Source organism: Lepisma saccharinum, chromosome 15 (assembly GCF_977018435.1).
Source record: "Lepisma saccharinum chromosome 15, izLepSacc3.1, whole genome shotgun sequence".
Classification (NCBI taxonomy): domain Eukaryota; kingdom Metazoa; phylum Arthropoda; class Insecta; order Zygentoma; family Lepismatidae; genus Lepisma; species Lepisma saccharinum.
This window is the reverse complement of record NC_139243.1, coordinates 80,565,168-80,593,131: the sequence shown is the minus strand read 5'-3', so window position 1 is coordinate 80,593,131 and position 27,964 is coordinate 80,565,168. Positions and strand designations below refer to the sequence as shown.

At 39.1% G+C, this 27,964-nt stretch overlaps 1 protein-coding gene across 2 annotated transcripts in view; it reads right to left on the bottom strand.

Annotated features, from left to right (window-relative positions):
* Nucleotides 1–27,964, bottom strand: part of LOC145999777 (tyrosine-protein kinase Fer-like) — a 311,283-nt gene that overhangs the window by 51,331 nt on the left and 231,988 nt on the right. For both annotated transcript variants that reach the window (XM_083137080.1, XM_083137079.1), the window contains exon 4: nucleotides 4,949–5,045. In XM_083137080.1, the coding sequence (XP_082993206.1) occupies nucleotides 4,949–5,045 (97 nt within the window). The remainder of the gene's footprint in view (nucleotides 1–4,948; nucleotides 5,046–27,964) is intronic.

Below are 27,964 nucleotides of genomic sequence, written 5' to 3'. Positions count from 1 at the left end.
TCTGACGCTCGTATTTTGAAATACGAAATGTCTAGTATAATTCACTTACAGTAGTTTTTGGGGTGAAAATAAACTTTCTTTAAGTTCCCTAGAAACGTTCGTTTCCATGGTGAACAACAAGCACGGCAAACTCTCTAAACAAGTGTTTGTTATTATACCTCTAAACATTTAGTTAAAACAACCACGATGTAGATAATAATTTCGCATTGAGTTTATCAATATATACGTAATTGTATCTGGACTGAAACTCCTTATTATGTAGATGTCACCCTTGTTTGAGCCACCTTTTCAAAGACAGGAGTTGATTCATCTGTGTGTTGTAGGTCTGTGAGAAATACAGGGTGGGCCACATTGATGGGACACATTTCAAATGCATATGTGGAGCATGTAGGAAGCAACATTTATTACCAAAATATATGGATAACACTGCCAAAGGACCGGAGTTTTGCACTGTGTTCAGTGTTTGAAGATTACATCCCTGAGATGGACACTACCTTGACGAGAACTTTTTTTGGCTCTAACAGTCATGTTCAGCATAGTTTTGCACAGGGTTTCGGCTGGAATGGCCGCTATCTCCCTTCGGATGTTGTCCTTCAGTTCATTGATGGTAGTGGGCCTTGTGGTGTACACCTTGTCCCTTTAGGTAACCCCACAGGAAGTAGTCCGCTGGAGTTCGATCCAGGGATCTGGATGGCCAATGGACATCACCGAATCTCGAGATGAGCCGTCCCGAGAAGTGTCGTCGAAGGGTTGTCATTGACACTACTGCTGTATGACTAGTGTCACCATCCTGCTGCAGCCACATGTCCCTTATGCCAAGCAGTCTCAATTCGGGCATGAAGAATGTTTTCTTAGGCACTTAATCGGCTGTCTTTCACGGCACTTCACATCCATGTTTTCACGCTACAATTTCAAAATTTGAATTATTTTATGCCTTTAGAGAAATCTCAGGGAGGGCAAGTGCCCCCCCCCCCCTTTAAAGGACAAGGTGTACACCACAAAGCCCACTACCACCAATGAACTGAAGGACAACATCCGAAGGGAGATAGCGGCCATTCCAGCCGAAACCCTGTGCAAAACTATGCTGAACATGACTGTTAGAGCCAAAAAAAGTTCTCGTCAAGGTAGTGTCCATCTCAGGGATGTAATCTTCAAACACTGAACACAGTGCAAAACTCCGGTCCTTTGGCAGTGTTTTCCATATATTTGGTAATAAATGTTGCTTCCTACATGCTCCACATATGCATTTGAAATGTGTCCCATCAATATGGTCCACCCTGTATAATGTATCTCGACAATTAAGAATTGAAGGAAACAATGTGTGCTGCAAACAATGCCCGTGGCAACGGTTGCTAAGGACGTGAAAAAAGGGCATTTTCACCCTTAAGGAAGGGCAAAGTGAGCGATTTCTTAATTTTCTCGGCCTTTTGGGACGATTTCATGGGGGGTCGTAATCGGGCATTTTTCGCCTCCGGGGCTTCCTTCATGGAGAAAACATTTATGTCAGTGAGTCAGTCAGTCAGTGGTGGGATTGGGGCTTTATATATATTGGACTCGCGTACTTTCGACGTGGCCATCGGCCACGTCTTGTACGCTCGCATGCATGACCTTTGGCCACGTTGTGGGCGTAATCATATTATAGATGGGGTAAAATGTCTGCATGTTGTATTGGATGAAGGGGAACAAGTGTATAAGTTCGCTAATCTGAAAAGTTTAGAAAGTAACGTTATGTCTGTATGGGCTCTAATAAGATACAAATATTCAAAATATTATTGTCTATTTTCCTTATAATAAACTGCGTAAGTAATAACAGTTTCAAGATAATTAGTTGGATGTGTTGCAAGAACGAATTCAATAGCGACACTAAATTGGAAATGCAATATTTACGTCTTTTGTCATTTTCATATTTTTAAACATAATTGGATAATAATTGTTTTCCGTCATTCTCCTCAAATTCCTACCTTGCCTCCGTAATAAATTCTGACGCTTGTATTTTGAAATTCGAAAAGTCTAGCATAATTCCCTTACAGTAATTTTCTGGGTGAAATAAACTTTCTTTAAGTTCCCTAGAAACGTCCGTTTCTATGTTGAACAACAGGAACAGCAAGCTCTAAGGAATTGCATGTCATTATACCCCATAAACATTTAGTTAAAACAACCACGATGTAGATAATATTTTCGCATTGAGTTTACCAATATATACGTAATTGTATCTGGGCTGAAACTCCTTATGTAGATGTCACCCCTGTTTGAGCCACCTTTTCAAAACCAGGAGTTGATTCATCTGTGTGTTGTAGATCTGTGAGAAATATAATGTATCTCGACAATTAAGAATTGAAGGAAACAATGTGTGGTGTAAAAAATGTCCGTGGCAACGGTTGCTAAGGACGTGAGGAAAGGGCATTTTCACCCTTAAGGAAGGGCCGATTGAGCGATTTTTTAATTTTCTCAGACTTTTGGGACGATTTCAGGGGGGGTCGTAATCGGACATTTTTTGCCTCCGGGGCATCCTTCATGGAGAACATTTATGTCAGTGAGTCAGTCAGTGGTGGGATTGGGGCTTTATATATATTGGATTAAATAGTACGCCTAGTAATAATGATGATTACAAACTAATAATAATCTAGGGTTAGGATTTTCATGACTTAGCATATATTTTTTTTTGTATTTGTGATGTGTTCCCTAAATATATAGAAATTCATATTATGAAGAAACTAATTAAGTTAAAGGCGCTTTTTAAGGGCATATTTTGGCATATTTGGCCAGTTTTGCGTGACATAGCATATTTTGATGGATTTTCGGTCATATTCAGCATATTGTTGCATTTTAAACAAATATACAGTCATATTTTAAGTGGATTCGTTCTTACGCCCATGTTTAGTCGAGTCTTTATTTTATTTTTTTTGACTGTAGCAAAATCTTTTTCACTTTTATTTGAAAATTTAGAGAAAGTGCATTGCAACTCAGCGCCCATAAAGTGAACTAAAAATAGTACTAACGTATGTGAAAATATCTCGGCATTTAAATATTGGTTTGAAACAGTCCAGTTATAAGGGCGGGCATATTTTTTTAATTATAGTGCATATTTTGTACAATTTTAGGTCATAAGAGCATATTTTATTTTGCTTATTTTGGTGATTTTTAGGTCAAAAATCCTAGCCCTTTGTTATATATTTGGAATTTCCTTTTAAATGCGTCACCAAGAATTTAGGAGCGGTGGTTAAAAACTGGACTTTTGGCCGACGCCAGCCAAGCCGTTTTCAAAATGGCTTCTTCTTTTGAAAAACCACTATGATTTTCCAAATTGTGAAAAATCACTTCTGCTTAGAACTCCTTCTTGCTTGAGCAGTGGTTCTTAACCTTTATGAGACCGAGGACAGGTAAAGGCTTCTTTTTAAACTCGATGCCCCAATACCAACTATTGTACTCGTAAAAGCCTTTATAATTTTTAAACTTATATGTATTAATCTGCACCATTAAAATTAAATATTAATATGTAAATTATGACAATCGTAAAAAAGAAATACGTAGTCTCATTATGTCTAAGCTTAGGTTTAAATTAGTTGATAACCGCTGGATTGAAAGACATCTTGCAGTTTCTTCAGGCCAATATCATTAAATTAATTTGTTAAGTGATGATTTGCATTGACATGTTGCACTTTGTACACTGAAATGTTCCAATTACTTGGGAAATCCATGACTACACTATCATACTCGGAAAACTCATAACTATGTAATTAATTTGATTTTTATGAAGCTGGTTGCAGAAAAACTGTTGCAGGAGCATCTCCCGGGCCGGTATAATTCATGACAGGGCCTGGCAGTTGAGAAACGCTGCTCTAGAGCATTCACGATAATATTCGCATGGTCTGCTTTCGCTGTTGTCGACATACGTATTAGCAATTCATTAATAGGCTTGCATAGCCACGAAACTTATCACCTATTAATTTACAGAGTGGGTGAGAAGTAGCTAGGCATTAAGAAATTGCTGTGGTTTTTGTAATGTTTAAGCAATCTCAATGAAACTTTCCGTACATATACATTATGGAATAGGATTACATATCGGTATATGCATACGAATTTCACAATATGATAGCCGATAGGATCGTAGGTCCATATTATCTGCATGATACCATGAATGGCGAACGCTACCTGACAATGTTGCAAGTGTATATTTGGCCCATCGTATCTCGCTGGTGAGCTTGTTTTCATGCAAGACAGCGCGCCGCCACACTTTGCACTTACCGTACGGGCCTGTTTCGACCACAATTTTCCGGGACGTTAGGACCTCACGAATGGCCTGCCGTAAGTCCATAAACCTCACGCCCTGTGGCTTTTCCTGTGGGGCTGTGCAAAGGAGGAAGTGTACAAGACAAAACCCTGCACTGTGGAACAATTGGAGGCCCGGATTCGGGATATTATCATAAACGTTCCGAAGGAATTCATACAGAAGACCGGGATTCCATCCCCGTTCGTTTGAGGAAGCTGGAGGATGCCACCGGTGCCTGCATTTAATTCTGAGTTGGCACATATGTAATTCTATTCCATAATGTATATGTACATAAAATTTCATTGCGATTGCTTAAATATTACAAAAACTACAGCAAATGTTCAATGTCTAGAAACTTCTCATCTACCCGTAGAACTCAGATTCACAGATTTTTTTAAAAAAAATTCCAATCAGTTACAAAACAAAATATTGGAAGTTACAAGTAACACCACCACCTGTGGATTACTTTCAGCTGCACTTCTGTTACTTTTAAATGCAACTTTCTGAACACTAGATACTTGTTACTCTTGCGATATAGAACCAGTAATGTGTAATGCGTTATTTTTTACACCTTTCTTGGTGTTTATACCACAATTACATCCATATTTTGCTGATAATTGCACACAAAACCAGTTTATAATTCTCAGAATGGAAGCATGAAGGATACATGTTACTCACATTTAATATAATGGTCTTCAAACTTCGCCCTGGTGAGCTTATAAAGTTCAAGGCACTTCTGGTATTCAGTCTTGGTTCTCGACACGGCCTCGTGCAACTGAAAAGAAAGACGAGAACAATTATTTATGTTGGAAAACATGAAATCTTTGTGCATGCACAAACACTATCCAAATACACAGAAACAATATAATTATCGACATTAGTGTTGTAACCCAAACGTTTGGTCCAATCTGCAACTTTTCCCCACTAGCAATCCCTCGACCAGTGGCGTAGAACATATCGCGAGATTAGAATGCGAGGCCCCAATCCGTTTTTTAAATTCGAAATCTCAATGTGAATCGATAGAAAATCTTCACGTAGATATTTAAACTTCGCAGAGGTCTATTCTTGTAACACACTGCTGGAATTTTCTTTAACCGAAGTAGTAGTAATGATACGTTTTTAAAGATATTCTTCAGGCACTAAGATAGAACTGAAATATCCTTAAATATGCTAAACTTGTTTTTGTTTTTTTTTAAAAATCAGAAAAGAAAACTACAAATCTTCAAATATAACCTATATTATTATTAATAAGTCTTTCTTCACTTCCTCATTTCTAAATTGGTAGGATGTAAATATCACAAACCATGGAATAAGAAGAAATCGAAGGACGCACATCAAATGTCGGTACTTGGTAGAGCGAGCAGTTGGAGAAGCTTTATTGATAACATGTTGAAACTGGGAATGCAAGGTCAAGAGAAAGAAGAAAATACAAGACATAGCGCTTTTTATTCAAGAAAAGAATAAATGTATAAAAATGTCCAAGCAAGTTATCGTGAATTTTTACGTAAATATTTCACATCAGAAATACAACAATAATTTTTACTTTTTTCGGGCCCCTTTAGGCTCAAGACGCCGCTCACCTGTATGTTGCACCTCTAATTTGACGTATTCATTCAAATTATAACGTAAAACTAGAATTTAAAACCAGATAAAAACAGAATGTTTTAATTCTAATGCACACAAAAAATAGCCTTTTCCTTCTATTTTTCTCAATTCTAGTCATCATATTTTTCGTATCAATCTCATGGGACGCAAGGCCATGGGCGGTCGGCCACCCCTTTCTACGCCACTGCTTTCGACATTTTCTGTACCAATCAGAGACAAGGAAAATGACGTCTTGCGAAGCAGTGAAAAAGCGCTGTTGCCAGTTCGTAGTTCGATTTGTAGCATTACATTAATCGCTACGGAGTTACAGAGAATGATAAGCTGGCGAAACTATTCGTGGCCTTTGTTGTAGATATCTCTAAATTACCAGTAGTGATAGGAACGGTTGGCCAGTGGGCTAATCGTGGCGATGTTGCCGGGCACAAAGCAACACTCATGCCAAAGCCAAGAGTCGTGCCTATACTCCGACTCCGAGCGACAGTTTTTCCAAGTTGCCAATGTACAGTCACCAGCAAAAATAAATAAAAAATGTAACACGTAGTCGATCCTGAAATACTGGCTTCTCTGCAGTGCGTTAGGAATATGTTGACTACTTTTACGGCGATGAAGTTCTATCGCCGTACGCATTGCAGATAAGCCAGTTTTTCAGGATCTACGTGTTATATTTTTTTGCCAGTGAGTGTACATATTTTTGTAGGTATGTAGAAACAGAGTGCATTGACTCCTTGAACCAACCAACCAAGGAAGGTGCGTTACCATGGAAACGCAAATTACTTGTTTGTCCTGTATTGCCAAACTTAACAGCTCCAATGACTTCGCAATGTGTTTTTGGTAAGTTTAAGGAATTGCGTCAGGTTTTCCTGCCTTCTTGGTTTAACTGCGAAGAAATACCAGTTATTAACTGACAGAAGGATGCTTTGTTACTGAGGCTATAGTAACAAATGTAACAAACAAGACTCTACCAAGTCCTGGAACCAAGGACGTATTTAGGGGGGGAAGCTCCATGGGGTACGGACCCCCGAAAGACTTACCAAGCACTAAAATTATATAATCAAAATATAATTGTTTAGCATTTTTTTTATAATCGATGGTTATTTTTCTCCACTAACCTATTGGAAGCCAAGGAGTTGGGATCATACGGCTTTGAAGGACAGTTTCAAAGATTTATGCACTCTACTACTTATGATAATATGCAAAAAATATTAATCAGGAACTTTACTTTTCGTCAATTAGTTCTAACTCCTTTCTTTGTTATTCAATAAATTTTCAATCTTTATCTATTTGACATTAATTTACTTGTCAGGGCAGTTGTTATTATACAAATTTTGATAAGCTACATAATAAATACATGCTGTTATATCTTCTTTTGCCATCTCTTTAGATATTCATGTAATAACAATACAGTATTAATTAATTTACGTATATCATTATTATTATTTAATTTTAATTAAATATAATTATATTATTATTATTGAGACACTTGGTCGAACGCCCCAGAAATGTATTTTTAGATACTTGCCTGCTTGCAACCCGACCCCCCCCCCCCCCCCCGCCTTTGGAGCCGAAAAGTCTAACTATTCGTATTATACGGCAGGGTCGAGAAAACAATTCAGTCCTGTTTCAATATATTCTCCTTATTTAGCTTCCATTTTAATATTTTTTCGCAAACAGCAAATCTCCGATCCTGTAAGGAATCGCCAGCATAAATAACACAAAATTGTGCAGGTCATCTACAATTTACATCAGACCGAAGTGGCCAGGGGCGGCTTCACTTGAAGCCTGCCCCCACCCCCCTCTTTTTACCCATGGTGCTCCTATTTTACACCTTCTTCCATTAAAAAACATGAGCATGTTATATATTTACGGTTTTTAATGACGAAAAATATTAGCCTCATTTTTAAAAACTAAGTGTTACCGTTAAAGAACACGTTTATTGTAGGTGCGTGTTCAATGCCCACACAATGATATCAAAATACCAGTAATCTCTTAGCATAAATTGTTACATGATTTTGTAATATGTTTATTATGTTATGCAACAGCAACTTCAATTAATTCTTGTCAAACTGCCGATGGCGGATTGGTAGCGCCGTCGCCTTGTGACCAAGGGGTTCCGGGTTCGATACCCGATGGAGGTAGATAGTGGTTCGAATCCCACTTTAAACTGTAGGTCCAGTCCCGATTAGCCTTACTGCGCATAAAGTGGACTTAAAAAACACCAAATCAAACCAAACCGGGGATAATTATTTTGTGGGGGGAAATCCCCTCGTTAATTCGCACTGCTTTTGGAGGCACTTTGAGATTTTGTAAATTTAGCTTATTTTTAAAGTTTTCTAATAAGTATCTAAGTAAACTCAAGATGTTGGTATCGTGGCACAACCATAAATTGTGTTCAATCTTCGCTGTGTTTTTACACGTTTAGCCTGGGTCAAAAAAAAAGTAGGCCTACGGAAGCGAGCGTGTTTCGTTTTTTTTCTTTAGCCGCGTGGGAGGCCTGCTACTATTTTCAGGAAGCGACTGACAGAACCTCACGCAGCACGTCGTCATGTGCACTTTGAGAACAGAGAGTCAGCTGCACACGGTTACGGAACATGTTCACCCTGGCGGCAAGTACGTGAACTACTTGAAGCAAGCTCATGCAATATGGATCACTTTCGGCGATAAAAAGGCACAGCTCTGCACAATTCTCAATGAATGAGGTCAAGTTTCTCTTTGACAGAACAGCGAAAGACGCTGTTTCTTCCCTCGGGAAATATTACTTTCCTGTTATGTTCAGAAGTGAACGTCAGGAAGCTATTTTCTTCACGACAAGCTCTGCCATCTCGTGCGCGTTTTCGATACTAATGTTCATGATTACGTGCTTGAAAGGCTTGTAATGAGGTACGTCTGCGAAACGATGCGTCAGTTTTCACACTCTGGTGCGCCTCGAAACGTACATGAACAGAAGATAAAACGAGGGCGCGGTTCCGTCGTAATTAAATATGAAAAAGGTAGACTTTCGGACAGTGTAATTTCATTGAGTTCCGCAATAGCAGGAGTTTGGTCCCGAGTGGTGAGTGGCGCAGGAACGGGGGCGTACAGGGTACACTGTAAGACCCAAATTTTGGTTTGAGTTTTTGTCTCAAGTCGAACCGGGTTCCCATGATTACTAGGCGACGACGTACACACTACAGAAACTCCTCTAAAGAAAGAGAAAAGCAATGTTGACCATTTCATTCCCATAGTTAATGGTACACCGAGAATTAAAACTGACCAGCGCTTAAACACAGTCAAAATACTTCCAGTATGGTTGGTCTTGTCACAAAATTAATTTGAAGCATAGCCTATAATTTATTTTAAAAAATCGATATTCTCTTGATTGGTTGATTTAGTATAATTAAATCTAATTTCTTACACTTTTGGCTAATCGCGACGATTACGATGAATGAAGAGACAATCACAAACATATATGAACGACGCAACCCAAACTCAGCAGTTTATAACAACCAGCAATAACCCCCGGGATCTTTAACACCAACCCTTTCACCCTATGGCGTGCCCAGGATTTTCGAAAGGGAGGGAGGGGTTATGTATACTTTTTCTTGGTAGTCGGCCCTCATTTTGTCCTATTTTCCTACATTTGACGTTCTTTTTTTTAGGAATACTGGGGCGAAAGGGGGGTTATAACACCCATCAATCCCCCCTTGGGTACGCCACTGCTTCATCCTCCGAGGTACTGATTGATGACGGGTTGTGAAATCCTCTTACAAATCTTTATCGGATAGGCTATCACTCGCGGGGCAGTCAGACTTCCAGAGGACCGAAGAACTCAAAATTACAATATTAAGAAAATATGAATTAGACCTCACCCGATACTTCATCCAGATTTGCGCCCATCCGAACAATACTTTTCTGTTGTATTGCGATCTCCGTAGCGGAGTGGTTAGCACATCACGCACGATGCCAAGGGTCCCGGTAGTGTTGTCCACGGGGCGAGACGGGACAGGCTTTTAAAAATTCGAGACGAGACGAGATTGACCATGTGTCATGAGACAAACGAATATTTTCGAGACGAGACAGCATTTCCACGAGACTCCACGAGACGAGACAGGCCAAAGTCTCGTCCCGTGGGCTACACTAGGTCCCGGGTTCGAATCCTGGGCTGGCCTTGAGTGTAAGTGTCCATCAATTTCATCATATCATCACATCTTCATCTTCGCGATTAGACAAGAGTAAAATTAACACAATCAATCTGCTGTATGGATATGTACACACAAAAGATCGTCAAGTTATTCCATAATATTATACAATCGCACTGTGGCATTTAAGAAATTTCCAGAGGCGGGGGGGAATTCCACCGACTGTCTAGAGACAGCATGAGATAATGCTTATATATTGTTGCGTGACCCGATGCTATATGTAATATATATATGTATATATATATATTATATGATTGGTTGATTTGGTGTTTTAAGTCCACCTTTATGCACAGTAAGGCTAATCGGGACTGGACCTACAGTTTTAAAGTGGGAACCGCGAATCACTCTGTGTCTCCACCGGGTATCGAACCTGGGATCACTTTATTACAAGGTGACAATTTTAATTGGTAAATGGGGTCACTCCACACTTCGTTTTATGTCACTGAACTTTTTAAAAAAAGCTTTGAACAAAACATATTATTAATAATTGATGAAAAATTGCCGATGTAAATTTGTATCTTGACAGAAAGAAATGGCCAAATCCACTTTATGATCAGAACAGCTAATCGGGACTTTGCCTACAGTTTTTAAAGTGAGATTTTGACCACCCACCGCCAGAAAGCTACTCTGGGACCTAACTTTTGGGGATCTGAATCAAACTTGGGCATAACTTTTGCGGGGAGGCAGAATCAAAAAGTTTTCTACCACATAAAAATAGCGCCCAAGACTACTTTGCTAAATTACTGTTACATTTGCGAAATCATAAACATTACTAATTAACTTGCATCTCAGGACCCAGGAGCTTAACACAAGTTCTATTGAATTTAGGTAAAAATGGCAAAGGAAAAAATGGCAACGGAAAAAATGGCAAAGTAAAAATGGCAAGCGGAAAAAATGGCAAAGGGAAAAAATGGCAAAAGGAAAAAATGGCAACGGTAGAAATGGCAAGATTTACCTATTACGATTTTACGTGAAAATTGAGAAATTATGTGTCTTGCATTTCACAGTTTGAAATAAAATTTAATATAATTTAATGTCTTTTAACATTAATTTGTTTTTGAATGGAAAGATTTTATTTGATGTTTTCAAAAATAATGCCGTTTATTTCTTTTGGCAGGAGTTACTGCAGCTATAGAATCACATACTAATAAAAGTTAACTTTTGTAAATAATTTGAAACATGTGTGATTGATGTAACTTAAGGGGAGTGCAGCATTGAATGGGTTTTCATCTTGACTGAAAACAAGTTTATGCTTTGCGCGCACCTGCTGACCAGTCACACATGTTTGTTACTAGTAGGACTTCAAGTCAGCCCTTATCTAACCCCCTCCCACTAAGAGGGACGAACTTGTTTACTTTTTCAAATGAAAATTGTTAAATCTTGGAAAGCTGGAGATAAGCTCTTCTTTCTACAACAGTCTGATCTGAAGAATGTTATAAGGTGGAGGAACAATTTCAAGTGTCGAGGAATTCTAAAAACAAAATTATTGAAACAAAATCCTGTGTGTTCCTATGACCATAATCATTCGCCTGAATATGATGCTGTGAAGGTTTAATCAATTCAAAATATTAACCCTCCCTTCATATGAAATGTCACTATGCGAGAAAAAATATTGCGCTACGAAGTTCAATAGAATATACATATAACACCCGAAATAATGAGCTTCTAAAGCCATACTTCACAACACGTTGACTGCCATGAGACCCAAAAGTGGGTCTCAAGTATCGTCATTCATGAAGCCGTGAAACCCACTTGTGTGTCTCACCACAGCAATTGCTTCAGGCCGCGATACGCCTATATGGGTTTCACTTGTCATTTGCTAACATGATCAAAGATATTGTTTTGGCTCCAGAATGTTACACTATACTCGTAGCCTGGCCCTAGATAGCAACAGGCGATTACAACAATGGCGTACAAATGGCCGTAACATTGTAGTAATAAACCTAGTGCTCTGTGATTATTTACGATGACTTTATTTTGTTGATTTTCAATACAACAGGCCATATTAAAAAAAGCATCGTTATTTGACATTTGTTGTATTTCAGGGAAGAATTAAACAAAGAAGGAGAAAAATAAAGGAAGAAGAAGAAATTAAGACTATATTCAGTGTGATTGAACGCGTAGATTGCATTTCGTGCAATATTTTATGGAAGAAGCACTTCTGTTGTATGTTCTGTTGACGATGTATGACCAAGAAACAGAAAATATGCATGCAACTTGACGAGCTTGATAGTTCAAGTGATTGAAGTTCGTTATTTGAAGAAACGAAGTCATTTACAAAAAAAAGTGAGACACAGAAATGGGTCTGATGGCCTTCTGATCAAAATTCTCTTCTCCAGGCCACGATACCCAAAACTGGGTCTCAAATTTAAATTGAATTTTCAACGGTTTTTTGGATTGTTTTGAAATTTCTTGTGCTTCACAGATCTAATTACACCAACTTGATCCATTTTCACATTTTTTTTTACTTGGCCCCACGATGTCATTCAGACAATCTGGGCTTGGCAGTCATTAACATTAGTTCAAGAGGAACCCGAACATATGGCAATTAAAATATTCAATAACCTACCAAATGATATTAAAGCAGGAAATATGACAAGTTTCAAAAACAATTTTTTAAAAAAAAACTATTAGTTAATAACGAATATTATAGAGTAAAATGTAAATTATAGAAATTTTGTAAGTATATTTTTTTATCTGAACTGTACTGAACCCTCCAAATACCAATGTATATGGTTTATATGGAGTAATGCAATTCAAATTCAAACATCCTACAGAGTAAAGACTGTAGGCTTTATTGTGGTAGCTAAGCAGGTGCATCCAGCAAGAAAATGAAGCAATGGTAGCGATCATTCTGCACGCTGAGAGAGGACAACTGCCAAAGAAGAAAACTTGCCATTTTCACTTTGGCCATTTCTTCCGTTTGCCATTTTTACTTTTGCCATTTTTTCCGTTTGCCATTTTTACCTTTGCCATTTTTTCCGTTTGCCATTTTTACTTGGCCATTTTTTCCGTTGCCATTTTTTCCTTTGCCATTTTTACCGGACACCGTTCTATTAGCTTGTTGATTCTAAAAAATTGTTAGGTGGGCAATGAAAGATAATGTATATGTAACTTCATTCATCACTAGATACATCAAGCCATCCATGGCCACGTAATTTTACATTTGTTAAATCTCTCTTGGGCAACAAACAAAGAAACTCAGCACTTTACTAATACCTCCTTCTTGTGTAGATGCACTTGCAAATTTTCAAAACAGATCCTTTGATAAACACAGCATTCACTGCCACCAGCTTTATCAGATTTTGTTCATTTTGAAGGCAGATTCCTGACATAGCAGAGTCTGGAACTTTTTCCACTAACATTCTAGCTTCACAAAGAAATCTAACTCATGATTAAAAAAAGCACACTGTTCTTTACAAAATGACTTCGTAAAGGGCTATCGCGCTTGCGTCAAAAATTCCATTTAGGCTATCTTCGTATACTATTGTTCCACTCATACAAATAGAGACGTTCTGACGTGACAAGTTCGAGTCACGTGACAACTAAATTTTAACTTTCACATGCATTTTCCTACCAAATTCCGGGTTGAAGAAAAGGAAAGAAGGGAGGTGATCTTCAACACTGGTCACTTGTTTGACAGTTCCAGGAATTGAGCAGCGCTTGAGGCCACATCTGTGTTCGCCAAATGAAGCCTCAAGTTGTCCGACAGAAAATGTTGCAATTGAATGGCGAAGTAGGGAAAAAGTAACTATAAATTGCCAATAATTTCTTGTCTCCCTCCCCAAACACAATTTCCCCCAGGGATAAAATTTATCAAGCAGAGAGGGGGACCAGAGGGGGGAATTCCCCCATCCCCCCTACAAATACCACACTGCACAATCGTTATGAAAAGTTGCTTAAATTATGCGAACCCATGCTGTAAGAACCAAAAGCAGTCAGCATGTTTAAAACACAATCTAAAACTTCTGCCGGAAACGTGGTGGTCGGTAGATGCCGCGCTCCTAAAATCAAGCCCAATTATTAACATAGTGTGACGTCATGCACAAGATGACAAAAGAGAATGACCACATTATCCCCGGCAAGTATGCGAGAGAACAGTTACATATAACGGTGGGGAAAGAAAGAAGAAGAAGCAGGCTGCAGTTCCTCGGGATACGAGAATTGCACATTCTGGGTTGTTGGAAACAAGCAACCAGTCTGGGTCTTTTATTACCCGGAACAATCAGCTGTCGACTAGTTTACGCGAGGGGTCAATAAAGGAATGAACTTGTGCGCCCAGGGGCAAGCGAGCTTTCGATGGCCAGCCCCAGTGGCGGTCTCGCGGCGGATCTTGGGTTGGCCGAAACTAGGCTTAGAATATATAGTGTATGGGTGTATGCCATTTATGGAAATATTAGAATTTATACAGGGACAGTCAGAAATATGGCTACACGTTTGAAGTAAATGTAGCGTGTTATTGTTCAATGCAGTGAAATGGCGAATGGATTTTTACGTATGCTGGAGCAGAAGCTGTCTGCAGATTTTTTAAGTTTTCTTTTTAATTCTTTAAGCTCTTATTGGGTCAAATAAAGTGCATGAACATGGTGATATACGGTAATATTCATGGATCCCACTGTACAACACAGTACATTCACTTCAAACACGTAGCCATATTTCTGTAGCCCTGTAATCCAAATAAAAGTCGGCACGATCCATTAGATTTCTACCAGCAGTTATCAAGGTATTTAATCTAGAGAGGGAAGTAATGCAGTTGCTTTCCGGTCAAGTTGTTGACAACTGACACTAAAATCTCTAGATGGACCTCCGTGGCGCAGTGGTTAGCACAGGACGCTGCGACGTCAGGGATTCCGGATTCGAATCCCTGCCTAGGCATGGATGTTCTTTTCGAGTGTCCCTTCATTAATTTCTTCATGTCATCTACGTGATTAGCCAAAAGTTGCTGAAAAGGGTAAGACTCTACGTCCTTTTCCTAAGGAAAACGTGTCATATATCGTTGGGAAGCTTATTTTATAAGGAAAAAATCTGGAGGAGAAACTCGAGAAAAACCAATGTTGTCCGGATATGCGTAATTGAACGTACTGAGGATTTTTTTCTATGATGAAGCACATATTTAGGGGTGAAAGGAGTGCTAATAGAACCTAACCTAACAGGCCTAACCTAACCTAGTAGGCATAACTCGTCCCCGTGAATGGTTAGTGGGGCTATCGTGAACAGAAAGTGTAAAAAAAAAAAGGTACTTACCCGAAGAGATGCCGGCTGCCGCACCACGAACGCGCACCGCGAACGCAAAGAAGCAATCACCATGCAGATAAGGACGTAAAGTAGAGTCTAGCCCAGAAAAGCCAAGAAAATAAACGAAATCAATCAACTAAATATCTCTACCGTGTGACGCAGCGGCTATAATAAAGTTCAAATTGTGTTTCCTTGATTACATGGCCACAACATTGCCTGTGTACTATCGAGAATCCTCAATTTTCCTGTGCCTAGCGCAGTTAGGTTACAAGGCAAAAAGTAGCTACTAGAAATTTTCAGTTATTACAGATTTTTTAAATTACGGCAAACCACTGACACTATCGAAAAATTAAATCGATCCTTTTTTGTAGTCCACCTAATGAGGATTAAGAATACAAAAAAAGATTCCTCGCCTGTGACCATTGGTTACGGAGATATAGGCCAGGAACAGAGTGTCTGTAAAATTGATGTTTGGAGGGCGGCGCTGGGGGAGCTCCGCGGGGCGGGGACTTTCGGGATTTTGCACTGCTAGTATAGTGTTCTAACAACTGACCAAAATTCAGATTTTACGGAATTATTCCCGACATTCGATGTATTTTGGCCTTCGTTGACTGGGCTAGTAGGTCCAGTTCCGATTAGCCTATCTGTGCATAAAATGAACTTTAAACAACAACTCGAAATTGATATAAAGATGTTACAGAAACCATGAGATTTGTAAATTAAAGAACTCCTTTAACCTGCTTATAAATAAACTATCTGATTTGGTCGATCTTTTCGTGTATCATTTTTATGTACAAAAATCTTGAACGATTTGAGATTCTCCAATAGCGAACCTCATTCTCGTCTCTAATTGTAAACGGTAGTTTCTATCCCATCTCGATGAAACACCTTACAAAATCCACAGAATTTTCATTATAACATGTAACTCCCGGCATAACGTAGGAGTGAAGAAAGACTCACCATCAAAGAATTTCAGTGTTGCCCCATTCCAGCGAAAGACATCCCGCCATTGTTTCAGCTCAAGAGAAGGTGAATTACAAAGCGCACAATAACATCTCTTCCATGTTTAATAGCCTACGTGCCTCCAGCTTCCGTCAAGATATAATTGAAATCTTTATGATGCACGGAAACCATTGTGTGACACATTTTACTCTCGGCGTTACACTTCTTGGAACTATCAGCTTTATTGGCTTACGTTCGAGTGAGCAAGGGCTTCATGTAATAAACATCTTTAGTGTCCAAAACACAAGATTTTGTTTTCTTTGCAAATGTTTTAAATATTTCGAACACAGTGTTGTAAACATTTTCTTTTTAGATTTGATTAACGTTTGGAATGGGGTCTTCACTGCCAAACTTTTCCGCTAGAGGCGCCACCCCTGTTGCGTCCCTAAATAATTTCGTTCATCTGGTTGTCCTAAGCTTTACATTGGAGAGCGATAGGATAGCTATTAAAACGTTATTTTCAACGAAGGTAATAATTTTTCGTGTATATCGATAACAAAAATGCGTTTAGCAAATCTTTGAGATTATGTAGCAAGTCATAAGTTTCAAGAATTCAAGAATTAATATGTTAAAGCGCAACGGTATGGTTGCTAAAACGAGCTAAATATAGTACGTTTATGCACAAAGAGCACTAAACTTGACGTCATTTGGGTCGTCCCTAGCTGCCGTGGGTCGATAATACAAAAATTTTAATTTTTACACTACGCTTAATGTTTTCTTATTGTTGCGAGTATGTGTAATTCAACGGGGGAAGTAAGATTCGGAAGAACTCTCCAAATTATAAAGAAAAATGTAAGTGCATAAGCGCATTATATATTTATTATAATACACTATGCCCTATCCGTTAATTTAATATTAACGTAAGTTTTCTTTGTATTACGCAGACATTTCCCGCTCGTATTTTTGTCCTTTCTTTCTTTGGTTACAACAATTTTAAAATTATAAATCCTTTAAATAAGAAAGCGGTAGAGATTGCGAGATATGAAACATAATATAGTATGTTTTTGGTAATAACTATTCTTCTCGATAAATGTGTATGTATAAAACAGAGAACCGGATTTACTAGCCATGAGGAGAAAAAGCACAGTCGCGTGGAATTATTATGGATTAGCTATTCTTTGCCAAATTCACACGAATAAAGCACTTAAATTGTGAGAATTGCAAGTGACGTAAACAGGTAAATAGGTTAAGATGAAATTTAACATGTAATTTAATGTAATAGCAGCACATTCAGTATCAAATTCCCCATGCATTTAAATGGGAGAACAATTGCCCATCAAAAGCGTGGGGGGACAACAGGGCTGCTGCCACCTACAATAGTTTGCTTTGACCTCGCCCATTAGTACCACAACACTCTTTCTTCTTCTTCTTCTATCTAACCCAACCTAGCCTCACTAATGACGTCACGTTAAACAATCGGATTGCTTAAAACTGTAGTGGCAGCAATCACTACCTTGATTAACACACGTTTTGATACTTGATATTAAATAGTCTTTGGTTATTTGTGCTTTTGGTAACTGCCTTTTCATTCAATCTGTGACATTTAGTTTACTGTACAGTGCTCGAAAACGTACATATTCAGTTAACAAATATAGTAATCAAAATCAAAAAAATATATAAAGTAATGACCCACAGGTGCTGTAATAGAACAATACCTGTGGGTCACGTTTAAAACACATGGTTATTTTATAATTGAATAGAATATTGCCGAGACACTTTAGTTCAGCACTTAACACACATTTTTTGTTAATGTCAATGTATTTTGTTGCATTCACAATAAAATGTGATATTTTGGAAAACAGAGAAGCCAACACGGGCATTGAGTGGGACCTGGCAACAGTGGATTACTTGAACCTTCTCGAACAGCCTACATGCAAGATTTAAGAGTAACGTAAATAGGTATTTTAAGAAGTTAGTCAAGTGTTTACTTTATAACTAGAAACACAGTCTTTGCTAGGATAATTTAACAGATTCCTTATCAAACATTATTCTTAGAAAATAAGTTTCTTGACATATGTTTGAAAGTATTATTATTTTAAAGCAGGTTTATTTGTTCTTGATTAAAACACTGTTTAAAACATTTATCACATATTTAAAACATAAAAAGACTTTTTTCTTTTGAAACAAATTTTGCCAACCCTGTTTCAGAACGCGTTACAGGAAGCGAAAAGGACATGTTTTGTTTGACTCGGGATGAGAAGGAATTTTGCAAGTGTACCTAACCATTTTTGTCTACAATGGAAAAGTTTCTAATAAAACATCAGTAGCACATTCCTAGTAATTTCCTAAAACCGTTGCTATAGTTGACTATTTTGTGCCGTTTTCGAATGTAAACGACAGTCTATTGTCAGTCAAAAAAGCCTTGCACCTAGAAAAGCTATTCGATTTCGACTGACAAAAGGAACAATTTTAATTTACTTTGGAAATAGATAAGTGCAAAAGAAAGTTCTTTCCAGCTTAAAAAAGCGAAAAATGAGCTAAATAGGACCGGAAATGAATAAAATATGCTCAATCACGTAGAAATAAATGGGTATATATGCATACATATGTCCAGCAAAGTACCTTAAATTAATCAGTTTTAATAACACGACTTTTTGGAACATACCTTACCAAATAATACGTAAGTCATAAATATCATAGTCCTGCCAATAGGGAACCATTTCAGTAACATTCTGCGGAGGACCATGCCCGAAAGTTTCACTACTGAATACCATTTTTATTTGTTGTTTGCAAAACACAATTAATTATGAGAAAGGAAATTACGTTGTAAATCACACGTTAAGAGCTTTCCTGTTCACTCTCAAATACTGCTGCAGTCGACAGCATACCAACTTGGCTCAACCTTTATCGTTCTAAAGACTGGTGAGTCAGGCACTTGAGCAGCTGATTCACGTTTCCTCAGGTCGACACCAGGATCCGAACAGTAAATCAAGTGCAACATACTTTTTTTAAAGAGTGCTAACGAATGACCATGTTTCACGAGGTAGCATAGCAAGGTCGAAGATCAGGTTACACCGTTCCCATGCACTTTCCTCGCCTAGATCAGAAAAGCCGCGAAAAATCTCTCTAATTCCGTTAATGTGGCTGACTGCAAAAAGCGGAGGAACGAGAAAGCACAAGCGGGTTGGCTGTCCATCTTCAGTGAACTGCCGAATCATTCACATGAACATCGTAGTCTCTTCGCTTGTTTATCTGGACCAATTGGAAAGTCAAATGACCTTGAACTTCTGCAACTGCTTCCTTGCTACCACAAGCGGATGGCAATTTTCTTGCACGAATGTTTTTATTTGCTACGTATCATCAACTATCTAAGGATACTAGGTTCAAATCCTGTAAAAGGATATACCATTGTGTAATTCCTGCATCTATTTCATCTAATTATTACTCATCCTCACAGCCGGGAGGAAAATTGTTATCATGGCGCGTTACGACGCCAGGAGTCCTGGGTTCGACCTAGGAATGGATGTTATTTGGGTTAACTTCCGTTTCGCCGAATATCCCAGAGACAAATATCTCAGCTAAGCAAAATTTTCGGCGAAATGGGATTTTCCGTTTTGCCGAATCCCTTTTCGCCGAATATTCTGAGGCAAGGGAATTTTCCCTCTGCAGGGAAATTTCAGGAACTGAAGGGGGAAAATTTTTTCAACCAAGTCAGAAGCTCATCATATTAATGGAGAAGCATGAACTGCCCAGGCAATGACACGAAAATTTGGCGTGCCACTTATTGCTACAATATTTATGACTATGTACAATAGGAAATTACTTTTAAATACTCTTCAATTATTTTAAAAGACTTGAAAATCTCTTAAATTGATATCGATGTGTGCTTACGAGCAGGGATGCCCATCCCCCTACCCCAAGGCCTATGACGCACTCGCCCCAAAAATGGTAAACATTCGCCCCGCCCCCCCCCCTTTATGCCGAATTATTTACTCAAATTATTTGCGTTAACATCTTTAAGCAATATATGTTTGTTTACTTTAGGTATAGCAGTTTATCTGCTTGACTAACCTTGTATTAATACGAACAGCACGTCCACCCTTCCAAACCGATTCTAAAGGCATAAGATGTAATGTTTCATTCCAACCCTATCGCTACGATCACCCACAGGCAGGTAAGAAATCTGTACACAATAACCATAACTAAAAATCAGTAAGAAGTCAATCAAACGAAACGACCCGCCCCCTCCCAAAAAAATGAGTAAATATATATATAGAATTGGTATAAAATATATAAACCCGCTTGTGGGCACCTTCATTTACGAGGGGAACAATGCACGTGTCGTCGACCCAAGTTTCCACCATGTAGTTATGGAAAGAATCCCTGTTGGGCACATACGGAGCTTCATCTTGCAGGAAGAGGAACACATTTTCCACCGGGACGTGGGGTAGGGCTGCAGCCAAACGAGGTACAACTCGGAATGTTCCGTCCATGAACACTCAATTGATATCACAGAGTTTTCTCAGATTCTCTGGCGTTCCAAAAACCTGGGGCGTTTTGGCCTCAGACACCTGAAATTTCCCTGTGGAGGAAAAATTTCCTTCATTCAAAATATTCGGCGAAAGGGGATTCAGGAAAACGGGAATTCCCCTTTCGCCGAAAATTTTACTTAGGTGTGAAACCTGATATAAAGGTAAAAAAAAAGGTAAAGTGTTCCCCTGTGCATGGCACCACGCCATGAAGGCGTATAGGGGGTGTGGGGGTAACGCCCCACACTTTCTTGATCCGGTCGTGAGTGGGGGTGATGTGATCAGCATCACGCTCCTGACCGCCTTTACCCCCCAGGGTTTCCCCCAGGTACCCATGTTATTCGACGCTGGGTGGGCGCCGGGGCCGCTTTCACCGTTAGAAAAGTTCCCGGATTTGAACCGGCCGGGGATCGAACCCGGGACCTTGAGCATGGTAATCAGATGCGTTACCGACTGAGCCACCGCATAGACCGCCTAATACGCCTCTGGGCCATTCGACGAAATGGGAAGACACGGTTATTTGTGAGTGTCCCTTCATCAATTTCATCAGTCATCCTCAACTTCGCGATTAGCTAAAAGTGGGAGAAAAGCGAGTAAAATAAACCAAGTCAATTGCAATTAGTATAGAGTAGAGTAGTGGTCGGAAAAAACGCCTTTTTTGGGAGGGCTATTTTTTCGTGATTTTTTGTCGGGGGGACGACAAAAATCCAATTGTTTCACCAATGAAAATTCATTATTTGGTATCATTTTTCTTGTTCTACAGATTTCATTTATCTCTAGCGTAAAAAGGCACATTTAAATACAGCTCGATGCTTGAATATGAGAAAAAGTCTGCGTTTTTAAATACACATTTTTTTTTTTATCGAGTGTTATCTTCATATTTTAGAGGCTTATTAAGCCTATACCTCCAGTTCTGCAGAGTATACATTCACATAACTAGAGTGTGCGTCAAATCTCCTGCATATAGCGATAGCCAATAGCAGCCCACTGCAGCGGTGCCATGTCGAAATCTCACACGGAAGAGAGACAACGTGGTTGAGCGAAACGCCTTGTCACGGAGAGCATGGCAACGCCGCACGTCTGTGATTCGCTGGTGTTGTTCAGCCGTTCAAGGCCATATGCAGGAGATTTGACGCGCACTATAGAGTAGTTTTGTATATTTATTTTACAAATATAATTTAATAGTATGATATAATTTCCAACGTTTGAATTTGACGTACAAACATGCACATAAGAAAGAAAAAAAAAATAGGGAACCAAGTTCCGTGTAAATCGGTCTTTAGTTGGCTTGTAACAACAAACCCAGTATTATCCACTGAAGCACATTAAACCACCATCAACTTTGTTTTTTCTGCCCTCAAACCATCTCCAGTGACTGCCCAATGAGTTTATATTTACATGGGGAGTTATCTCAGGTTTTTACCATGATCTTTCCTAGAAGTTCGAACAATAAAAGTTGCTGTCGTGCCATCCGAGGAAAGCTGAGGAGATCGTTACAAGCTGCCTCACGCACCCACTTCAACGGTAATTCCAAGGTCAACAGGCTTTAGTGTCACGGGGATCAGGGAACACTTACTTGGCCAGTGAGCCCAAAGTGGAATATACAGGCGGGTCAATCAGGTATTTAGTGTGTGTGAGAATGTTCCGCGATATAAGTTTCTGGCAAGAGTCAATACTTCCAGAGAACCATATTAGGTGCCATAATTTCAAGAGATTGTTGAAATGAAGTTATTCCTCCAGTACTTTTTAAAATAATTTGAGCCCAAACGCTTGTAGGCCCACTGCTGTAGTGGAGAAGACCATATTTCCATTATGTTTGGATTATGTTTATATCATGAAATGTATGGATAAAATCAGTAAACTTATACAAAAAATGTCCCCATAATTGCCACAAAAGAGGAATATTACAATAGAGAAGTCATTTAAAAAAAAATGAAACACGTATTTTAATGATTGCATTTGAACATAAAAACAATACTGTTATTTTAGAAGCTACAGTACATCATGTTATTTCATTTTATTTTCTTGTTGATATTGCTTTTGTGAATCACTTTGTATACTGCCAATAACCTTAATAATACTGCTAATTACACTAAAATGAAAAACGTGGGAAAAATACTCACACAAAAAAGCGAACAATGAACAGAATAGACTTCTACTTTAGTTTTGAAAACGATAGACAGATCTCGTATTATTCAAAACCTGCACAAAGAGGCCAACGAATTAATTCAGATTAATAATAATATTAATTAATTAATAATTCAGATAAAATAATAAGGTGTATTATTGTTTTATAAAAGTGTCAAAAGTTGAGTCGTAGTATCAAATTTTAGCAAAACGTTCGACGTAGTCTAAACTAGTCAAACATTGGACTAAATTGCCATTGTACGAAATCTTAAGAATGTCCAAGTAAGAAATAACGTACACATTTCTACAAAATCATTATAGCAGTCATGATGTTAAATTCCTGATGGTGATGTGCATCATGTATTCATACTCTCTCCCCAACATTATGTTCCCGATCACATGAAACCAGAAAAACTACTGGCTGTTCACTGGAGCAATAGCCAAATTATATAAATGTATAAGAAACGGAAGTATAAGATATACGAATCAATGAGTAAGGTTAACGAGAGGATACGGCTTGTACTGCCGTAGGTAGGTAGGCCCACTAGGAAGAACAATAAATAATAATTATCATCAGTTTTAATAATATATACATTATTACAGTTCCAACACATTTATATAAAACGTTCGTAATCGTGGAACATTCTAAACTATTCAAGATTCTTGTAATAAATTCTACGAGCCGACACCCTCCCCCTCGACATAAAAATTATAATAATTATGAACATAAGCGTTAGGAGAGGCGTGCGGTTGGGGGTTCAACCTCTCCATAAATTGGGATTGTTAGAGGTCGAGGAATCCATTAAGTTCTAGCTGGTTCTATTGGGCTCCACAACAGGACCGGAACATTTTCTCTCGCACAATTTGAATTCGGTACAAGTTGCGTATTGCTTCATTTCCATACGGAACTTGGTCGTATTTAAACTGATCCGGGAAAAAGGTTCTTGGACCGAATTGAAATAACTTTGCAGATAAGAAGGTTCTTTACGGTCCGGAATCCATTACCGCTTGCTGATTTTCTCTCCTGTACCGGAATTGAATATATTTAAAATTCCTGCACCTTTAACAAACCCTGCCATAAATATCTTTAAAACAGTAATACTAAAAAGAAACAAAACTTCGAAAATTGACTTTGTCCAATTCTTTAACATTCGCTATATTTAAATCGCGAAACTAATTTTATTACCTACGGATAGGTTACAATTGTTATGTAAACAGCAATGAAATGTTGATATGCATGCGTTAGGAATTGTTAGTACTGAAATAATGATAATAAGAATAAATTTTTCGTTGTGTTACTTATTAGCGAGCTGACTTTCAAGAACGTTTCTCTTCCCACAAGAACGTCCCCTACCTTCATCAAACTTCATCTGACTCGCTCAGGATATAAGAAACGATTAGGCGCTCGCACATCAGCCACAGATTGCATCAGCTATTACGAGGTCAAAGGTATTGTACGAAGGCTGGCATGTAACGGTTCGCTCGTTGACATGCAGAGTCACCTGTGGGTGCATTCCCAAAACACCACGCGAAGGCATCTTTCCACAGGCCAACTTCCTGACATTGTATGAATCTGCCAGGGCTTGGAAGCACGTAGGGAGTGGAATATACAGTATCTTCTGAAGATGACATCAACTTCATGGTTAAATGGGAAAGTTTTGCAGGCATTTAATCACATTGTATGAGCTAACACCGACCACACATCCGTTGTCGATTTACCAAGCACTAAAATTAAATATAATCAAAATGTACTTTGTCATTTCTTGTGCAATTGTTATTTATTTACGCTCAAGGATTAGAATGGATCATAAGACTTTGAATGACAGTACCGAAGAAATTATATGACCATTACTACTCATAACAACATGCATAAAATATTAATCAGGAACATTACTTTTCATCAACTGGACCTAACATTCTTATTGTTTTGTTATTCAATTAAGTATTATTTTTTTTACTCTTTTGACAGCAATTTCCTTGCCAGGACAGTAGTTTTTATACATATTTTAGCCACCTTAACTACACGTATAGCGCCTTTTTATTATTATTCATGTAATAATATCAATAACAATAGTAATTAATTTACATATTTTGATAATAAAATAACTCGTGGCTTTTAAATAAATTCAATTCCGGTCCAGGAGAGAAAATCAGCAAGCGTAAATGGGTTCTGGACCGTGAAGAACCTTTTTATCTCTAAAGTATTTAAATACGGTCCAGGAATCTTTTCTTACTGAATGAATTTACGTCGTCGCCTTGTAATCAAGGGGTCCCGGGTTCGATACCCGGTTGAGGCACACAGTGGTTCGGATCCCACTTTAAACTGTAGGTCCAGTCCCAAATAGCCTTATTGTGCATAAAGTGGACTTAAAACACCAAATCAGTCAATCAATGAATCAATCTGAATGAATTTAAAGTCGGTCCAGGAACCTTTTTTTCTGAATCAGTTTAAATAGGGTCCAAGTTCCGTATTGAAATGAAACAATATGCAACTTGGATCGAATACGGACCTGACGATAAACAATTATCCACTTGTGAACATGAAAGACTAATCCAGGTGCTGGCTGTCTCGAGGATCTAAGGTAGAAATGGGCGAAACGAAAACGCTGCAGTCACGTTACCCCTCTCCATGTAGCCCCATTCTCTCGCGCGCGTTCCTTCCCTTGGTTGTAGAAACATTTTCAGTGCCTGTTGTGATATCTGCTGGGAACACAGCAGCCTCACGTTACCTCATCGACGGCCCCTATTGGCTGCAGTTCCTAGATCGGATGCCGGAGCAACACGTGACGGATTTGTTTGAACTCGTGTGACGCCACACTAATAGTGTCCATTGCGTTATGTACAATGTACAGTAACTCTTCGACAAGGGAGTATTTGAAAGTGGTCCACGAGAGAACAACAGCGTTACGATTTATTTCCTGCGATACGGTTTCTACAACCGCAGTGTGACATTCCAGTGTAAACGTACTCGCGGACATTTTTAGAAGGCAACTTTCAATCGGTCAATCCTGGTCTATGAATTGCAAATAAATTCAATCCCTGACTGGAAGAGAAAATCAGCAAACGTAAATGAGTTCTAGACAGTGTATAACCTTTTCATATTTAAAGCATTTCAATTCGGTCCAGGAACCTTTTTTCAATGAAACAATACGCAACTTGGACCGAATTGAAATTGTGCGAGAGAAAAAACATTCCGGTCCTGGACCATTAACAACCTACGGTACCTAGCGACTGCCGGTCTCTCTCCCTCCTGATCCTACTTTCTCACTCACCCGAGGTGGGAGATCATGCAACAAGTTACAGGGTGACGTGTGGTCTGCACGACGAACCCCTAATCGTTGTTGTAAGTTTCCATGACCCGGTTACGCTACTCATTCGTAGCTCCACAATTTCTTCAGGATGGTGAGTGGCCACCGGTCCCATACACAGGCCGAAATCTCAAGAGAGAAGTTCTTATCGTACCCTGCAGACTTGAACATGACGTCCCAAAGCATGACACTTTAGACCGCGCAGCTACGGTACGAGACTTACATATTATGAACAGACCTGTAAAATTATATTAACGTATTAATTATAAACATTTATTATTATTATTATTGACATATTTGTAGATACGTTCCTGCTTGTGAAATGCGAAAATTGTTGTGTAACGCTGCAGATAAATTGACACCAACAAGAAAACTGCTAGGTGATACTATGCACACACTCAAGTTAAATTCAGTCTTGAATTTCATCCGTTATTCCACTTATTATAGCAGCGTGCGAAAGTGAGTTTAGACAGCCACTTCAGGCAAATAAAAAATGCTTGCAGAAAACACTCGACCATCAGTTCAGTGGATGAGGTTCTTATGTTCGAAATGAATTGCAAAATTTCAACCTCGAGCACGCAGTAACATTATGATGGCGTGACGTGTCTAATGGAAGCGTTCCTGACTTCAAGTAGTGGTCGTGTTGTGAAATATTACCGCACTATATCACTTGAAATGTGTTGTTTTTGTGCTGATATACTGTATATGTGTCCTCCTCCGTGGCCGTTCGGTCTAAGGCACCTTGCTTTGGGCGGCCGTTGCGGGACGGACGGCATGGGTTCGATCCCGAGTTCAGTCTCCGGGAAATTTCGGCCTGTGTATACGGCCGGTGGCAACCCACCATCGTGAGAAAATTGGGGAGCTCCGAGTGAGTGAGCGTAATCCGGTCGCGAAGTTCTACAACGGCTGGGGGTCGGTCGGGCCGACCAACCGCCCCTCTAGTCTGGCTGCAGATCTCCACGCCCCCCCTGGTGGCCCGCGTGGGAGGGAGGCCAGCAGTCGGTAGGTAAGCCTTGGCCCAATATTGGGCTGTAGCGCTATAGGGTTGCTTTTTATACTGTATATGTCGAATTCTTACACAAGGATTATGCATTTTTAAACAAACAATATTTGTAAAAAACTGCAAATGCTGTTAATTTCTTGATAATTTATTCATCACTACCCAAGGAAAACAATGCCCACGTCTTTCGTTGATATTATTAAGATATGATTTGGTGACTAGGTTTGATGAAGCAAATGGTGTTTAAATGCTACATACCAGTTTGCAACACTGGTACTGTCTGCTATGTGATCTGAGCGCGTGAAGTGTTCGACATTCGAACTCGCCGCTGAAGTTCCCGGGTTCAAATCCCGGCATTGGTACGAGTGTTCTTTCGAGCCGTTCATCAGTTTCATCATATCACACATCCTCATCGTTCCGATTAGCCAAAAGTGGCAGAAAAGCGACGATAAATAACGAAAATTCAAACCAACATTGGTACTATCATCCAGTGCTTTACCCACTCACCCCCCCCCCCAAGATGCCCTAACACCCCTCCAAGTTTCCTCAACGTTCCCTGAAATTTTTCATTTTGGCTCTAAATTTGCTCCTACGCCCCCACCCAGTGCCGAAGTGGGAGGGGGATGCTATCTCCCCATTTAAGAACATTTTCATAAAGCATCCCCCCCATCTCCAAACTCGACTAAACGTCTCCCAGCTAGAAATTTAGGTATACCTCAGGCGCTGCCTACACCCCTACACAGAAAATTCTGGATAAATCCCTCCTGTCACCT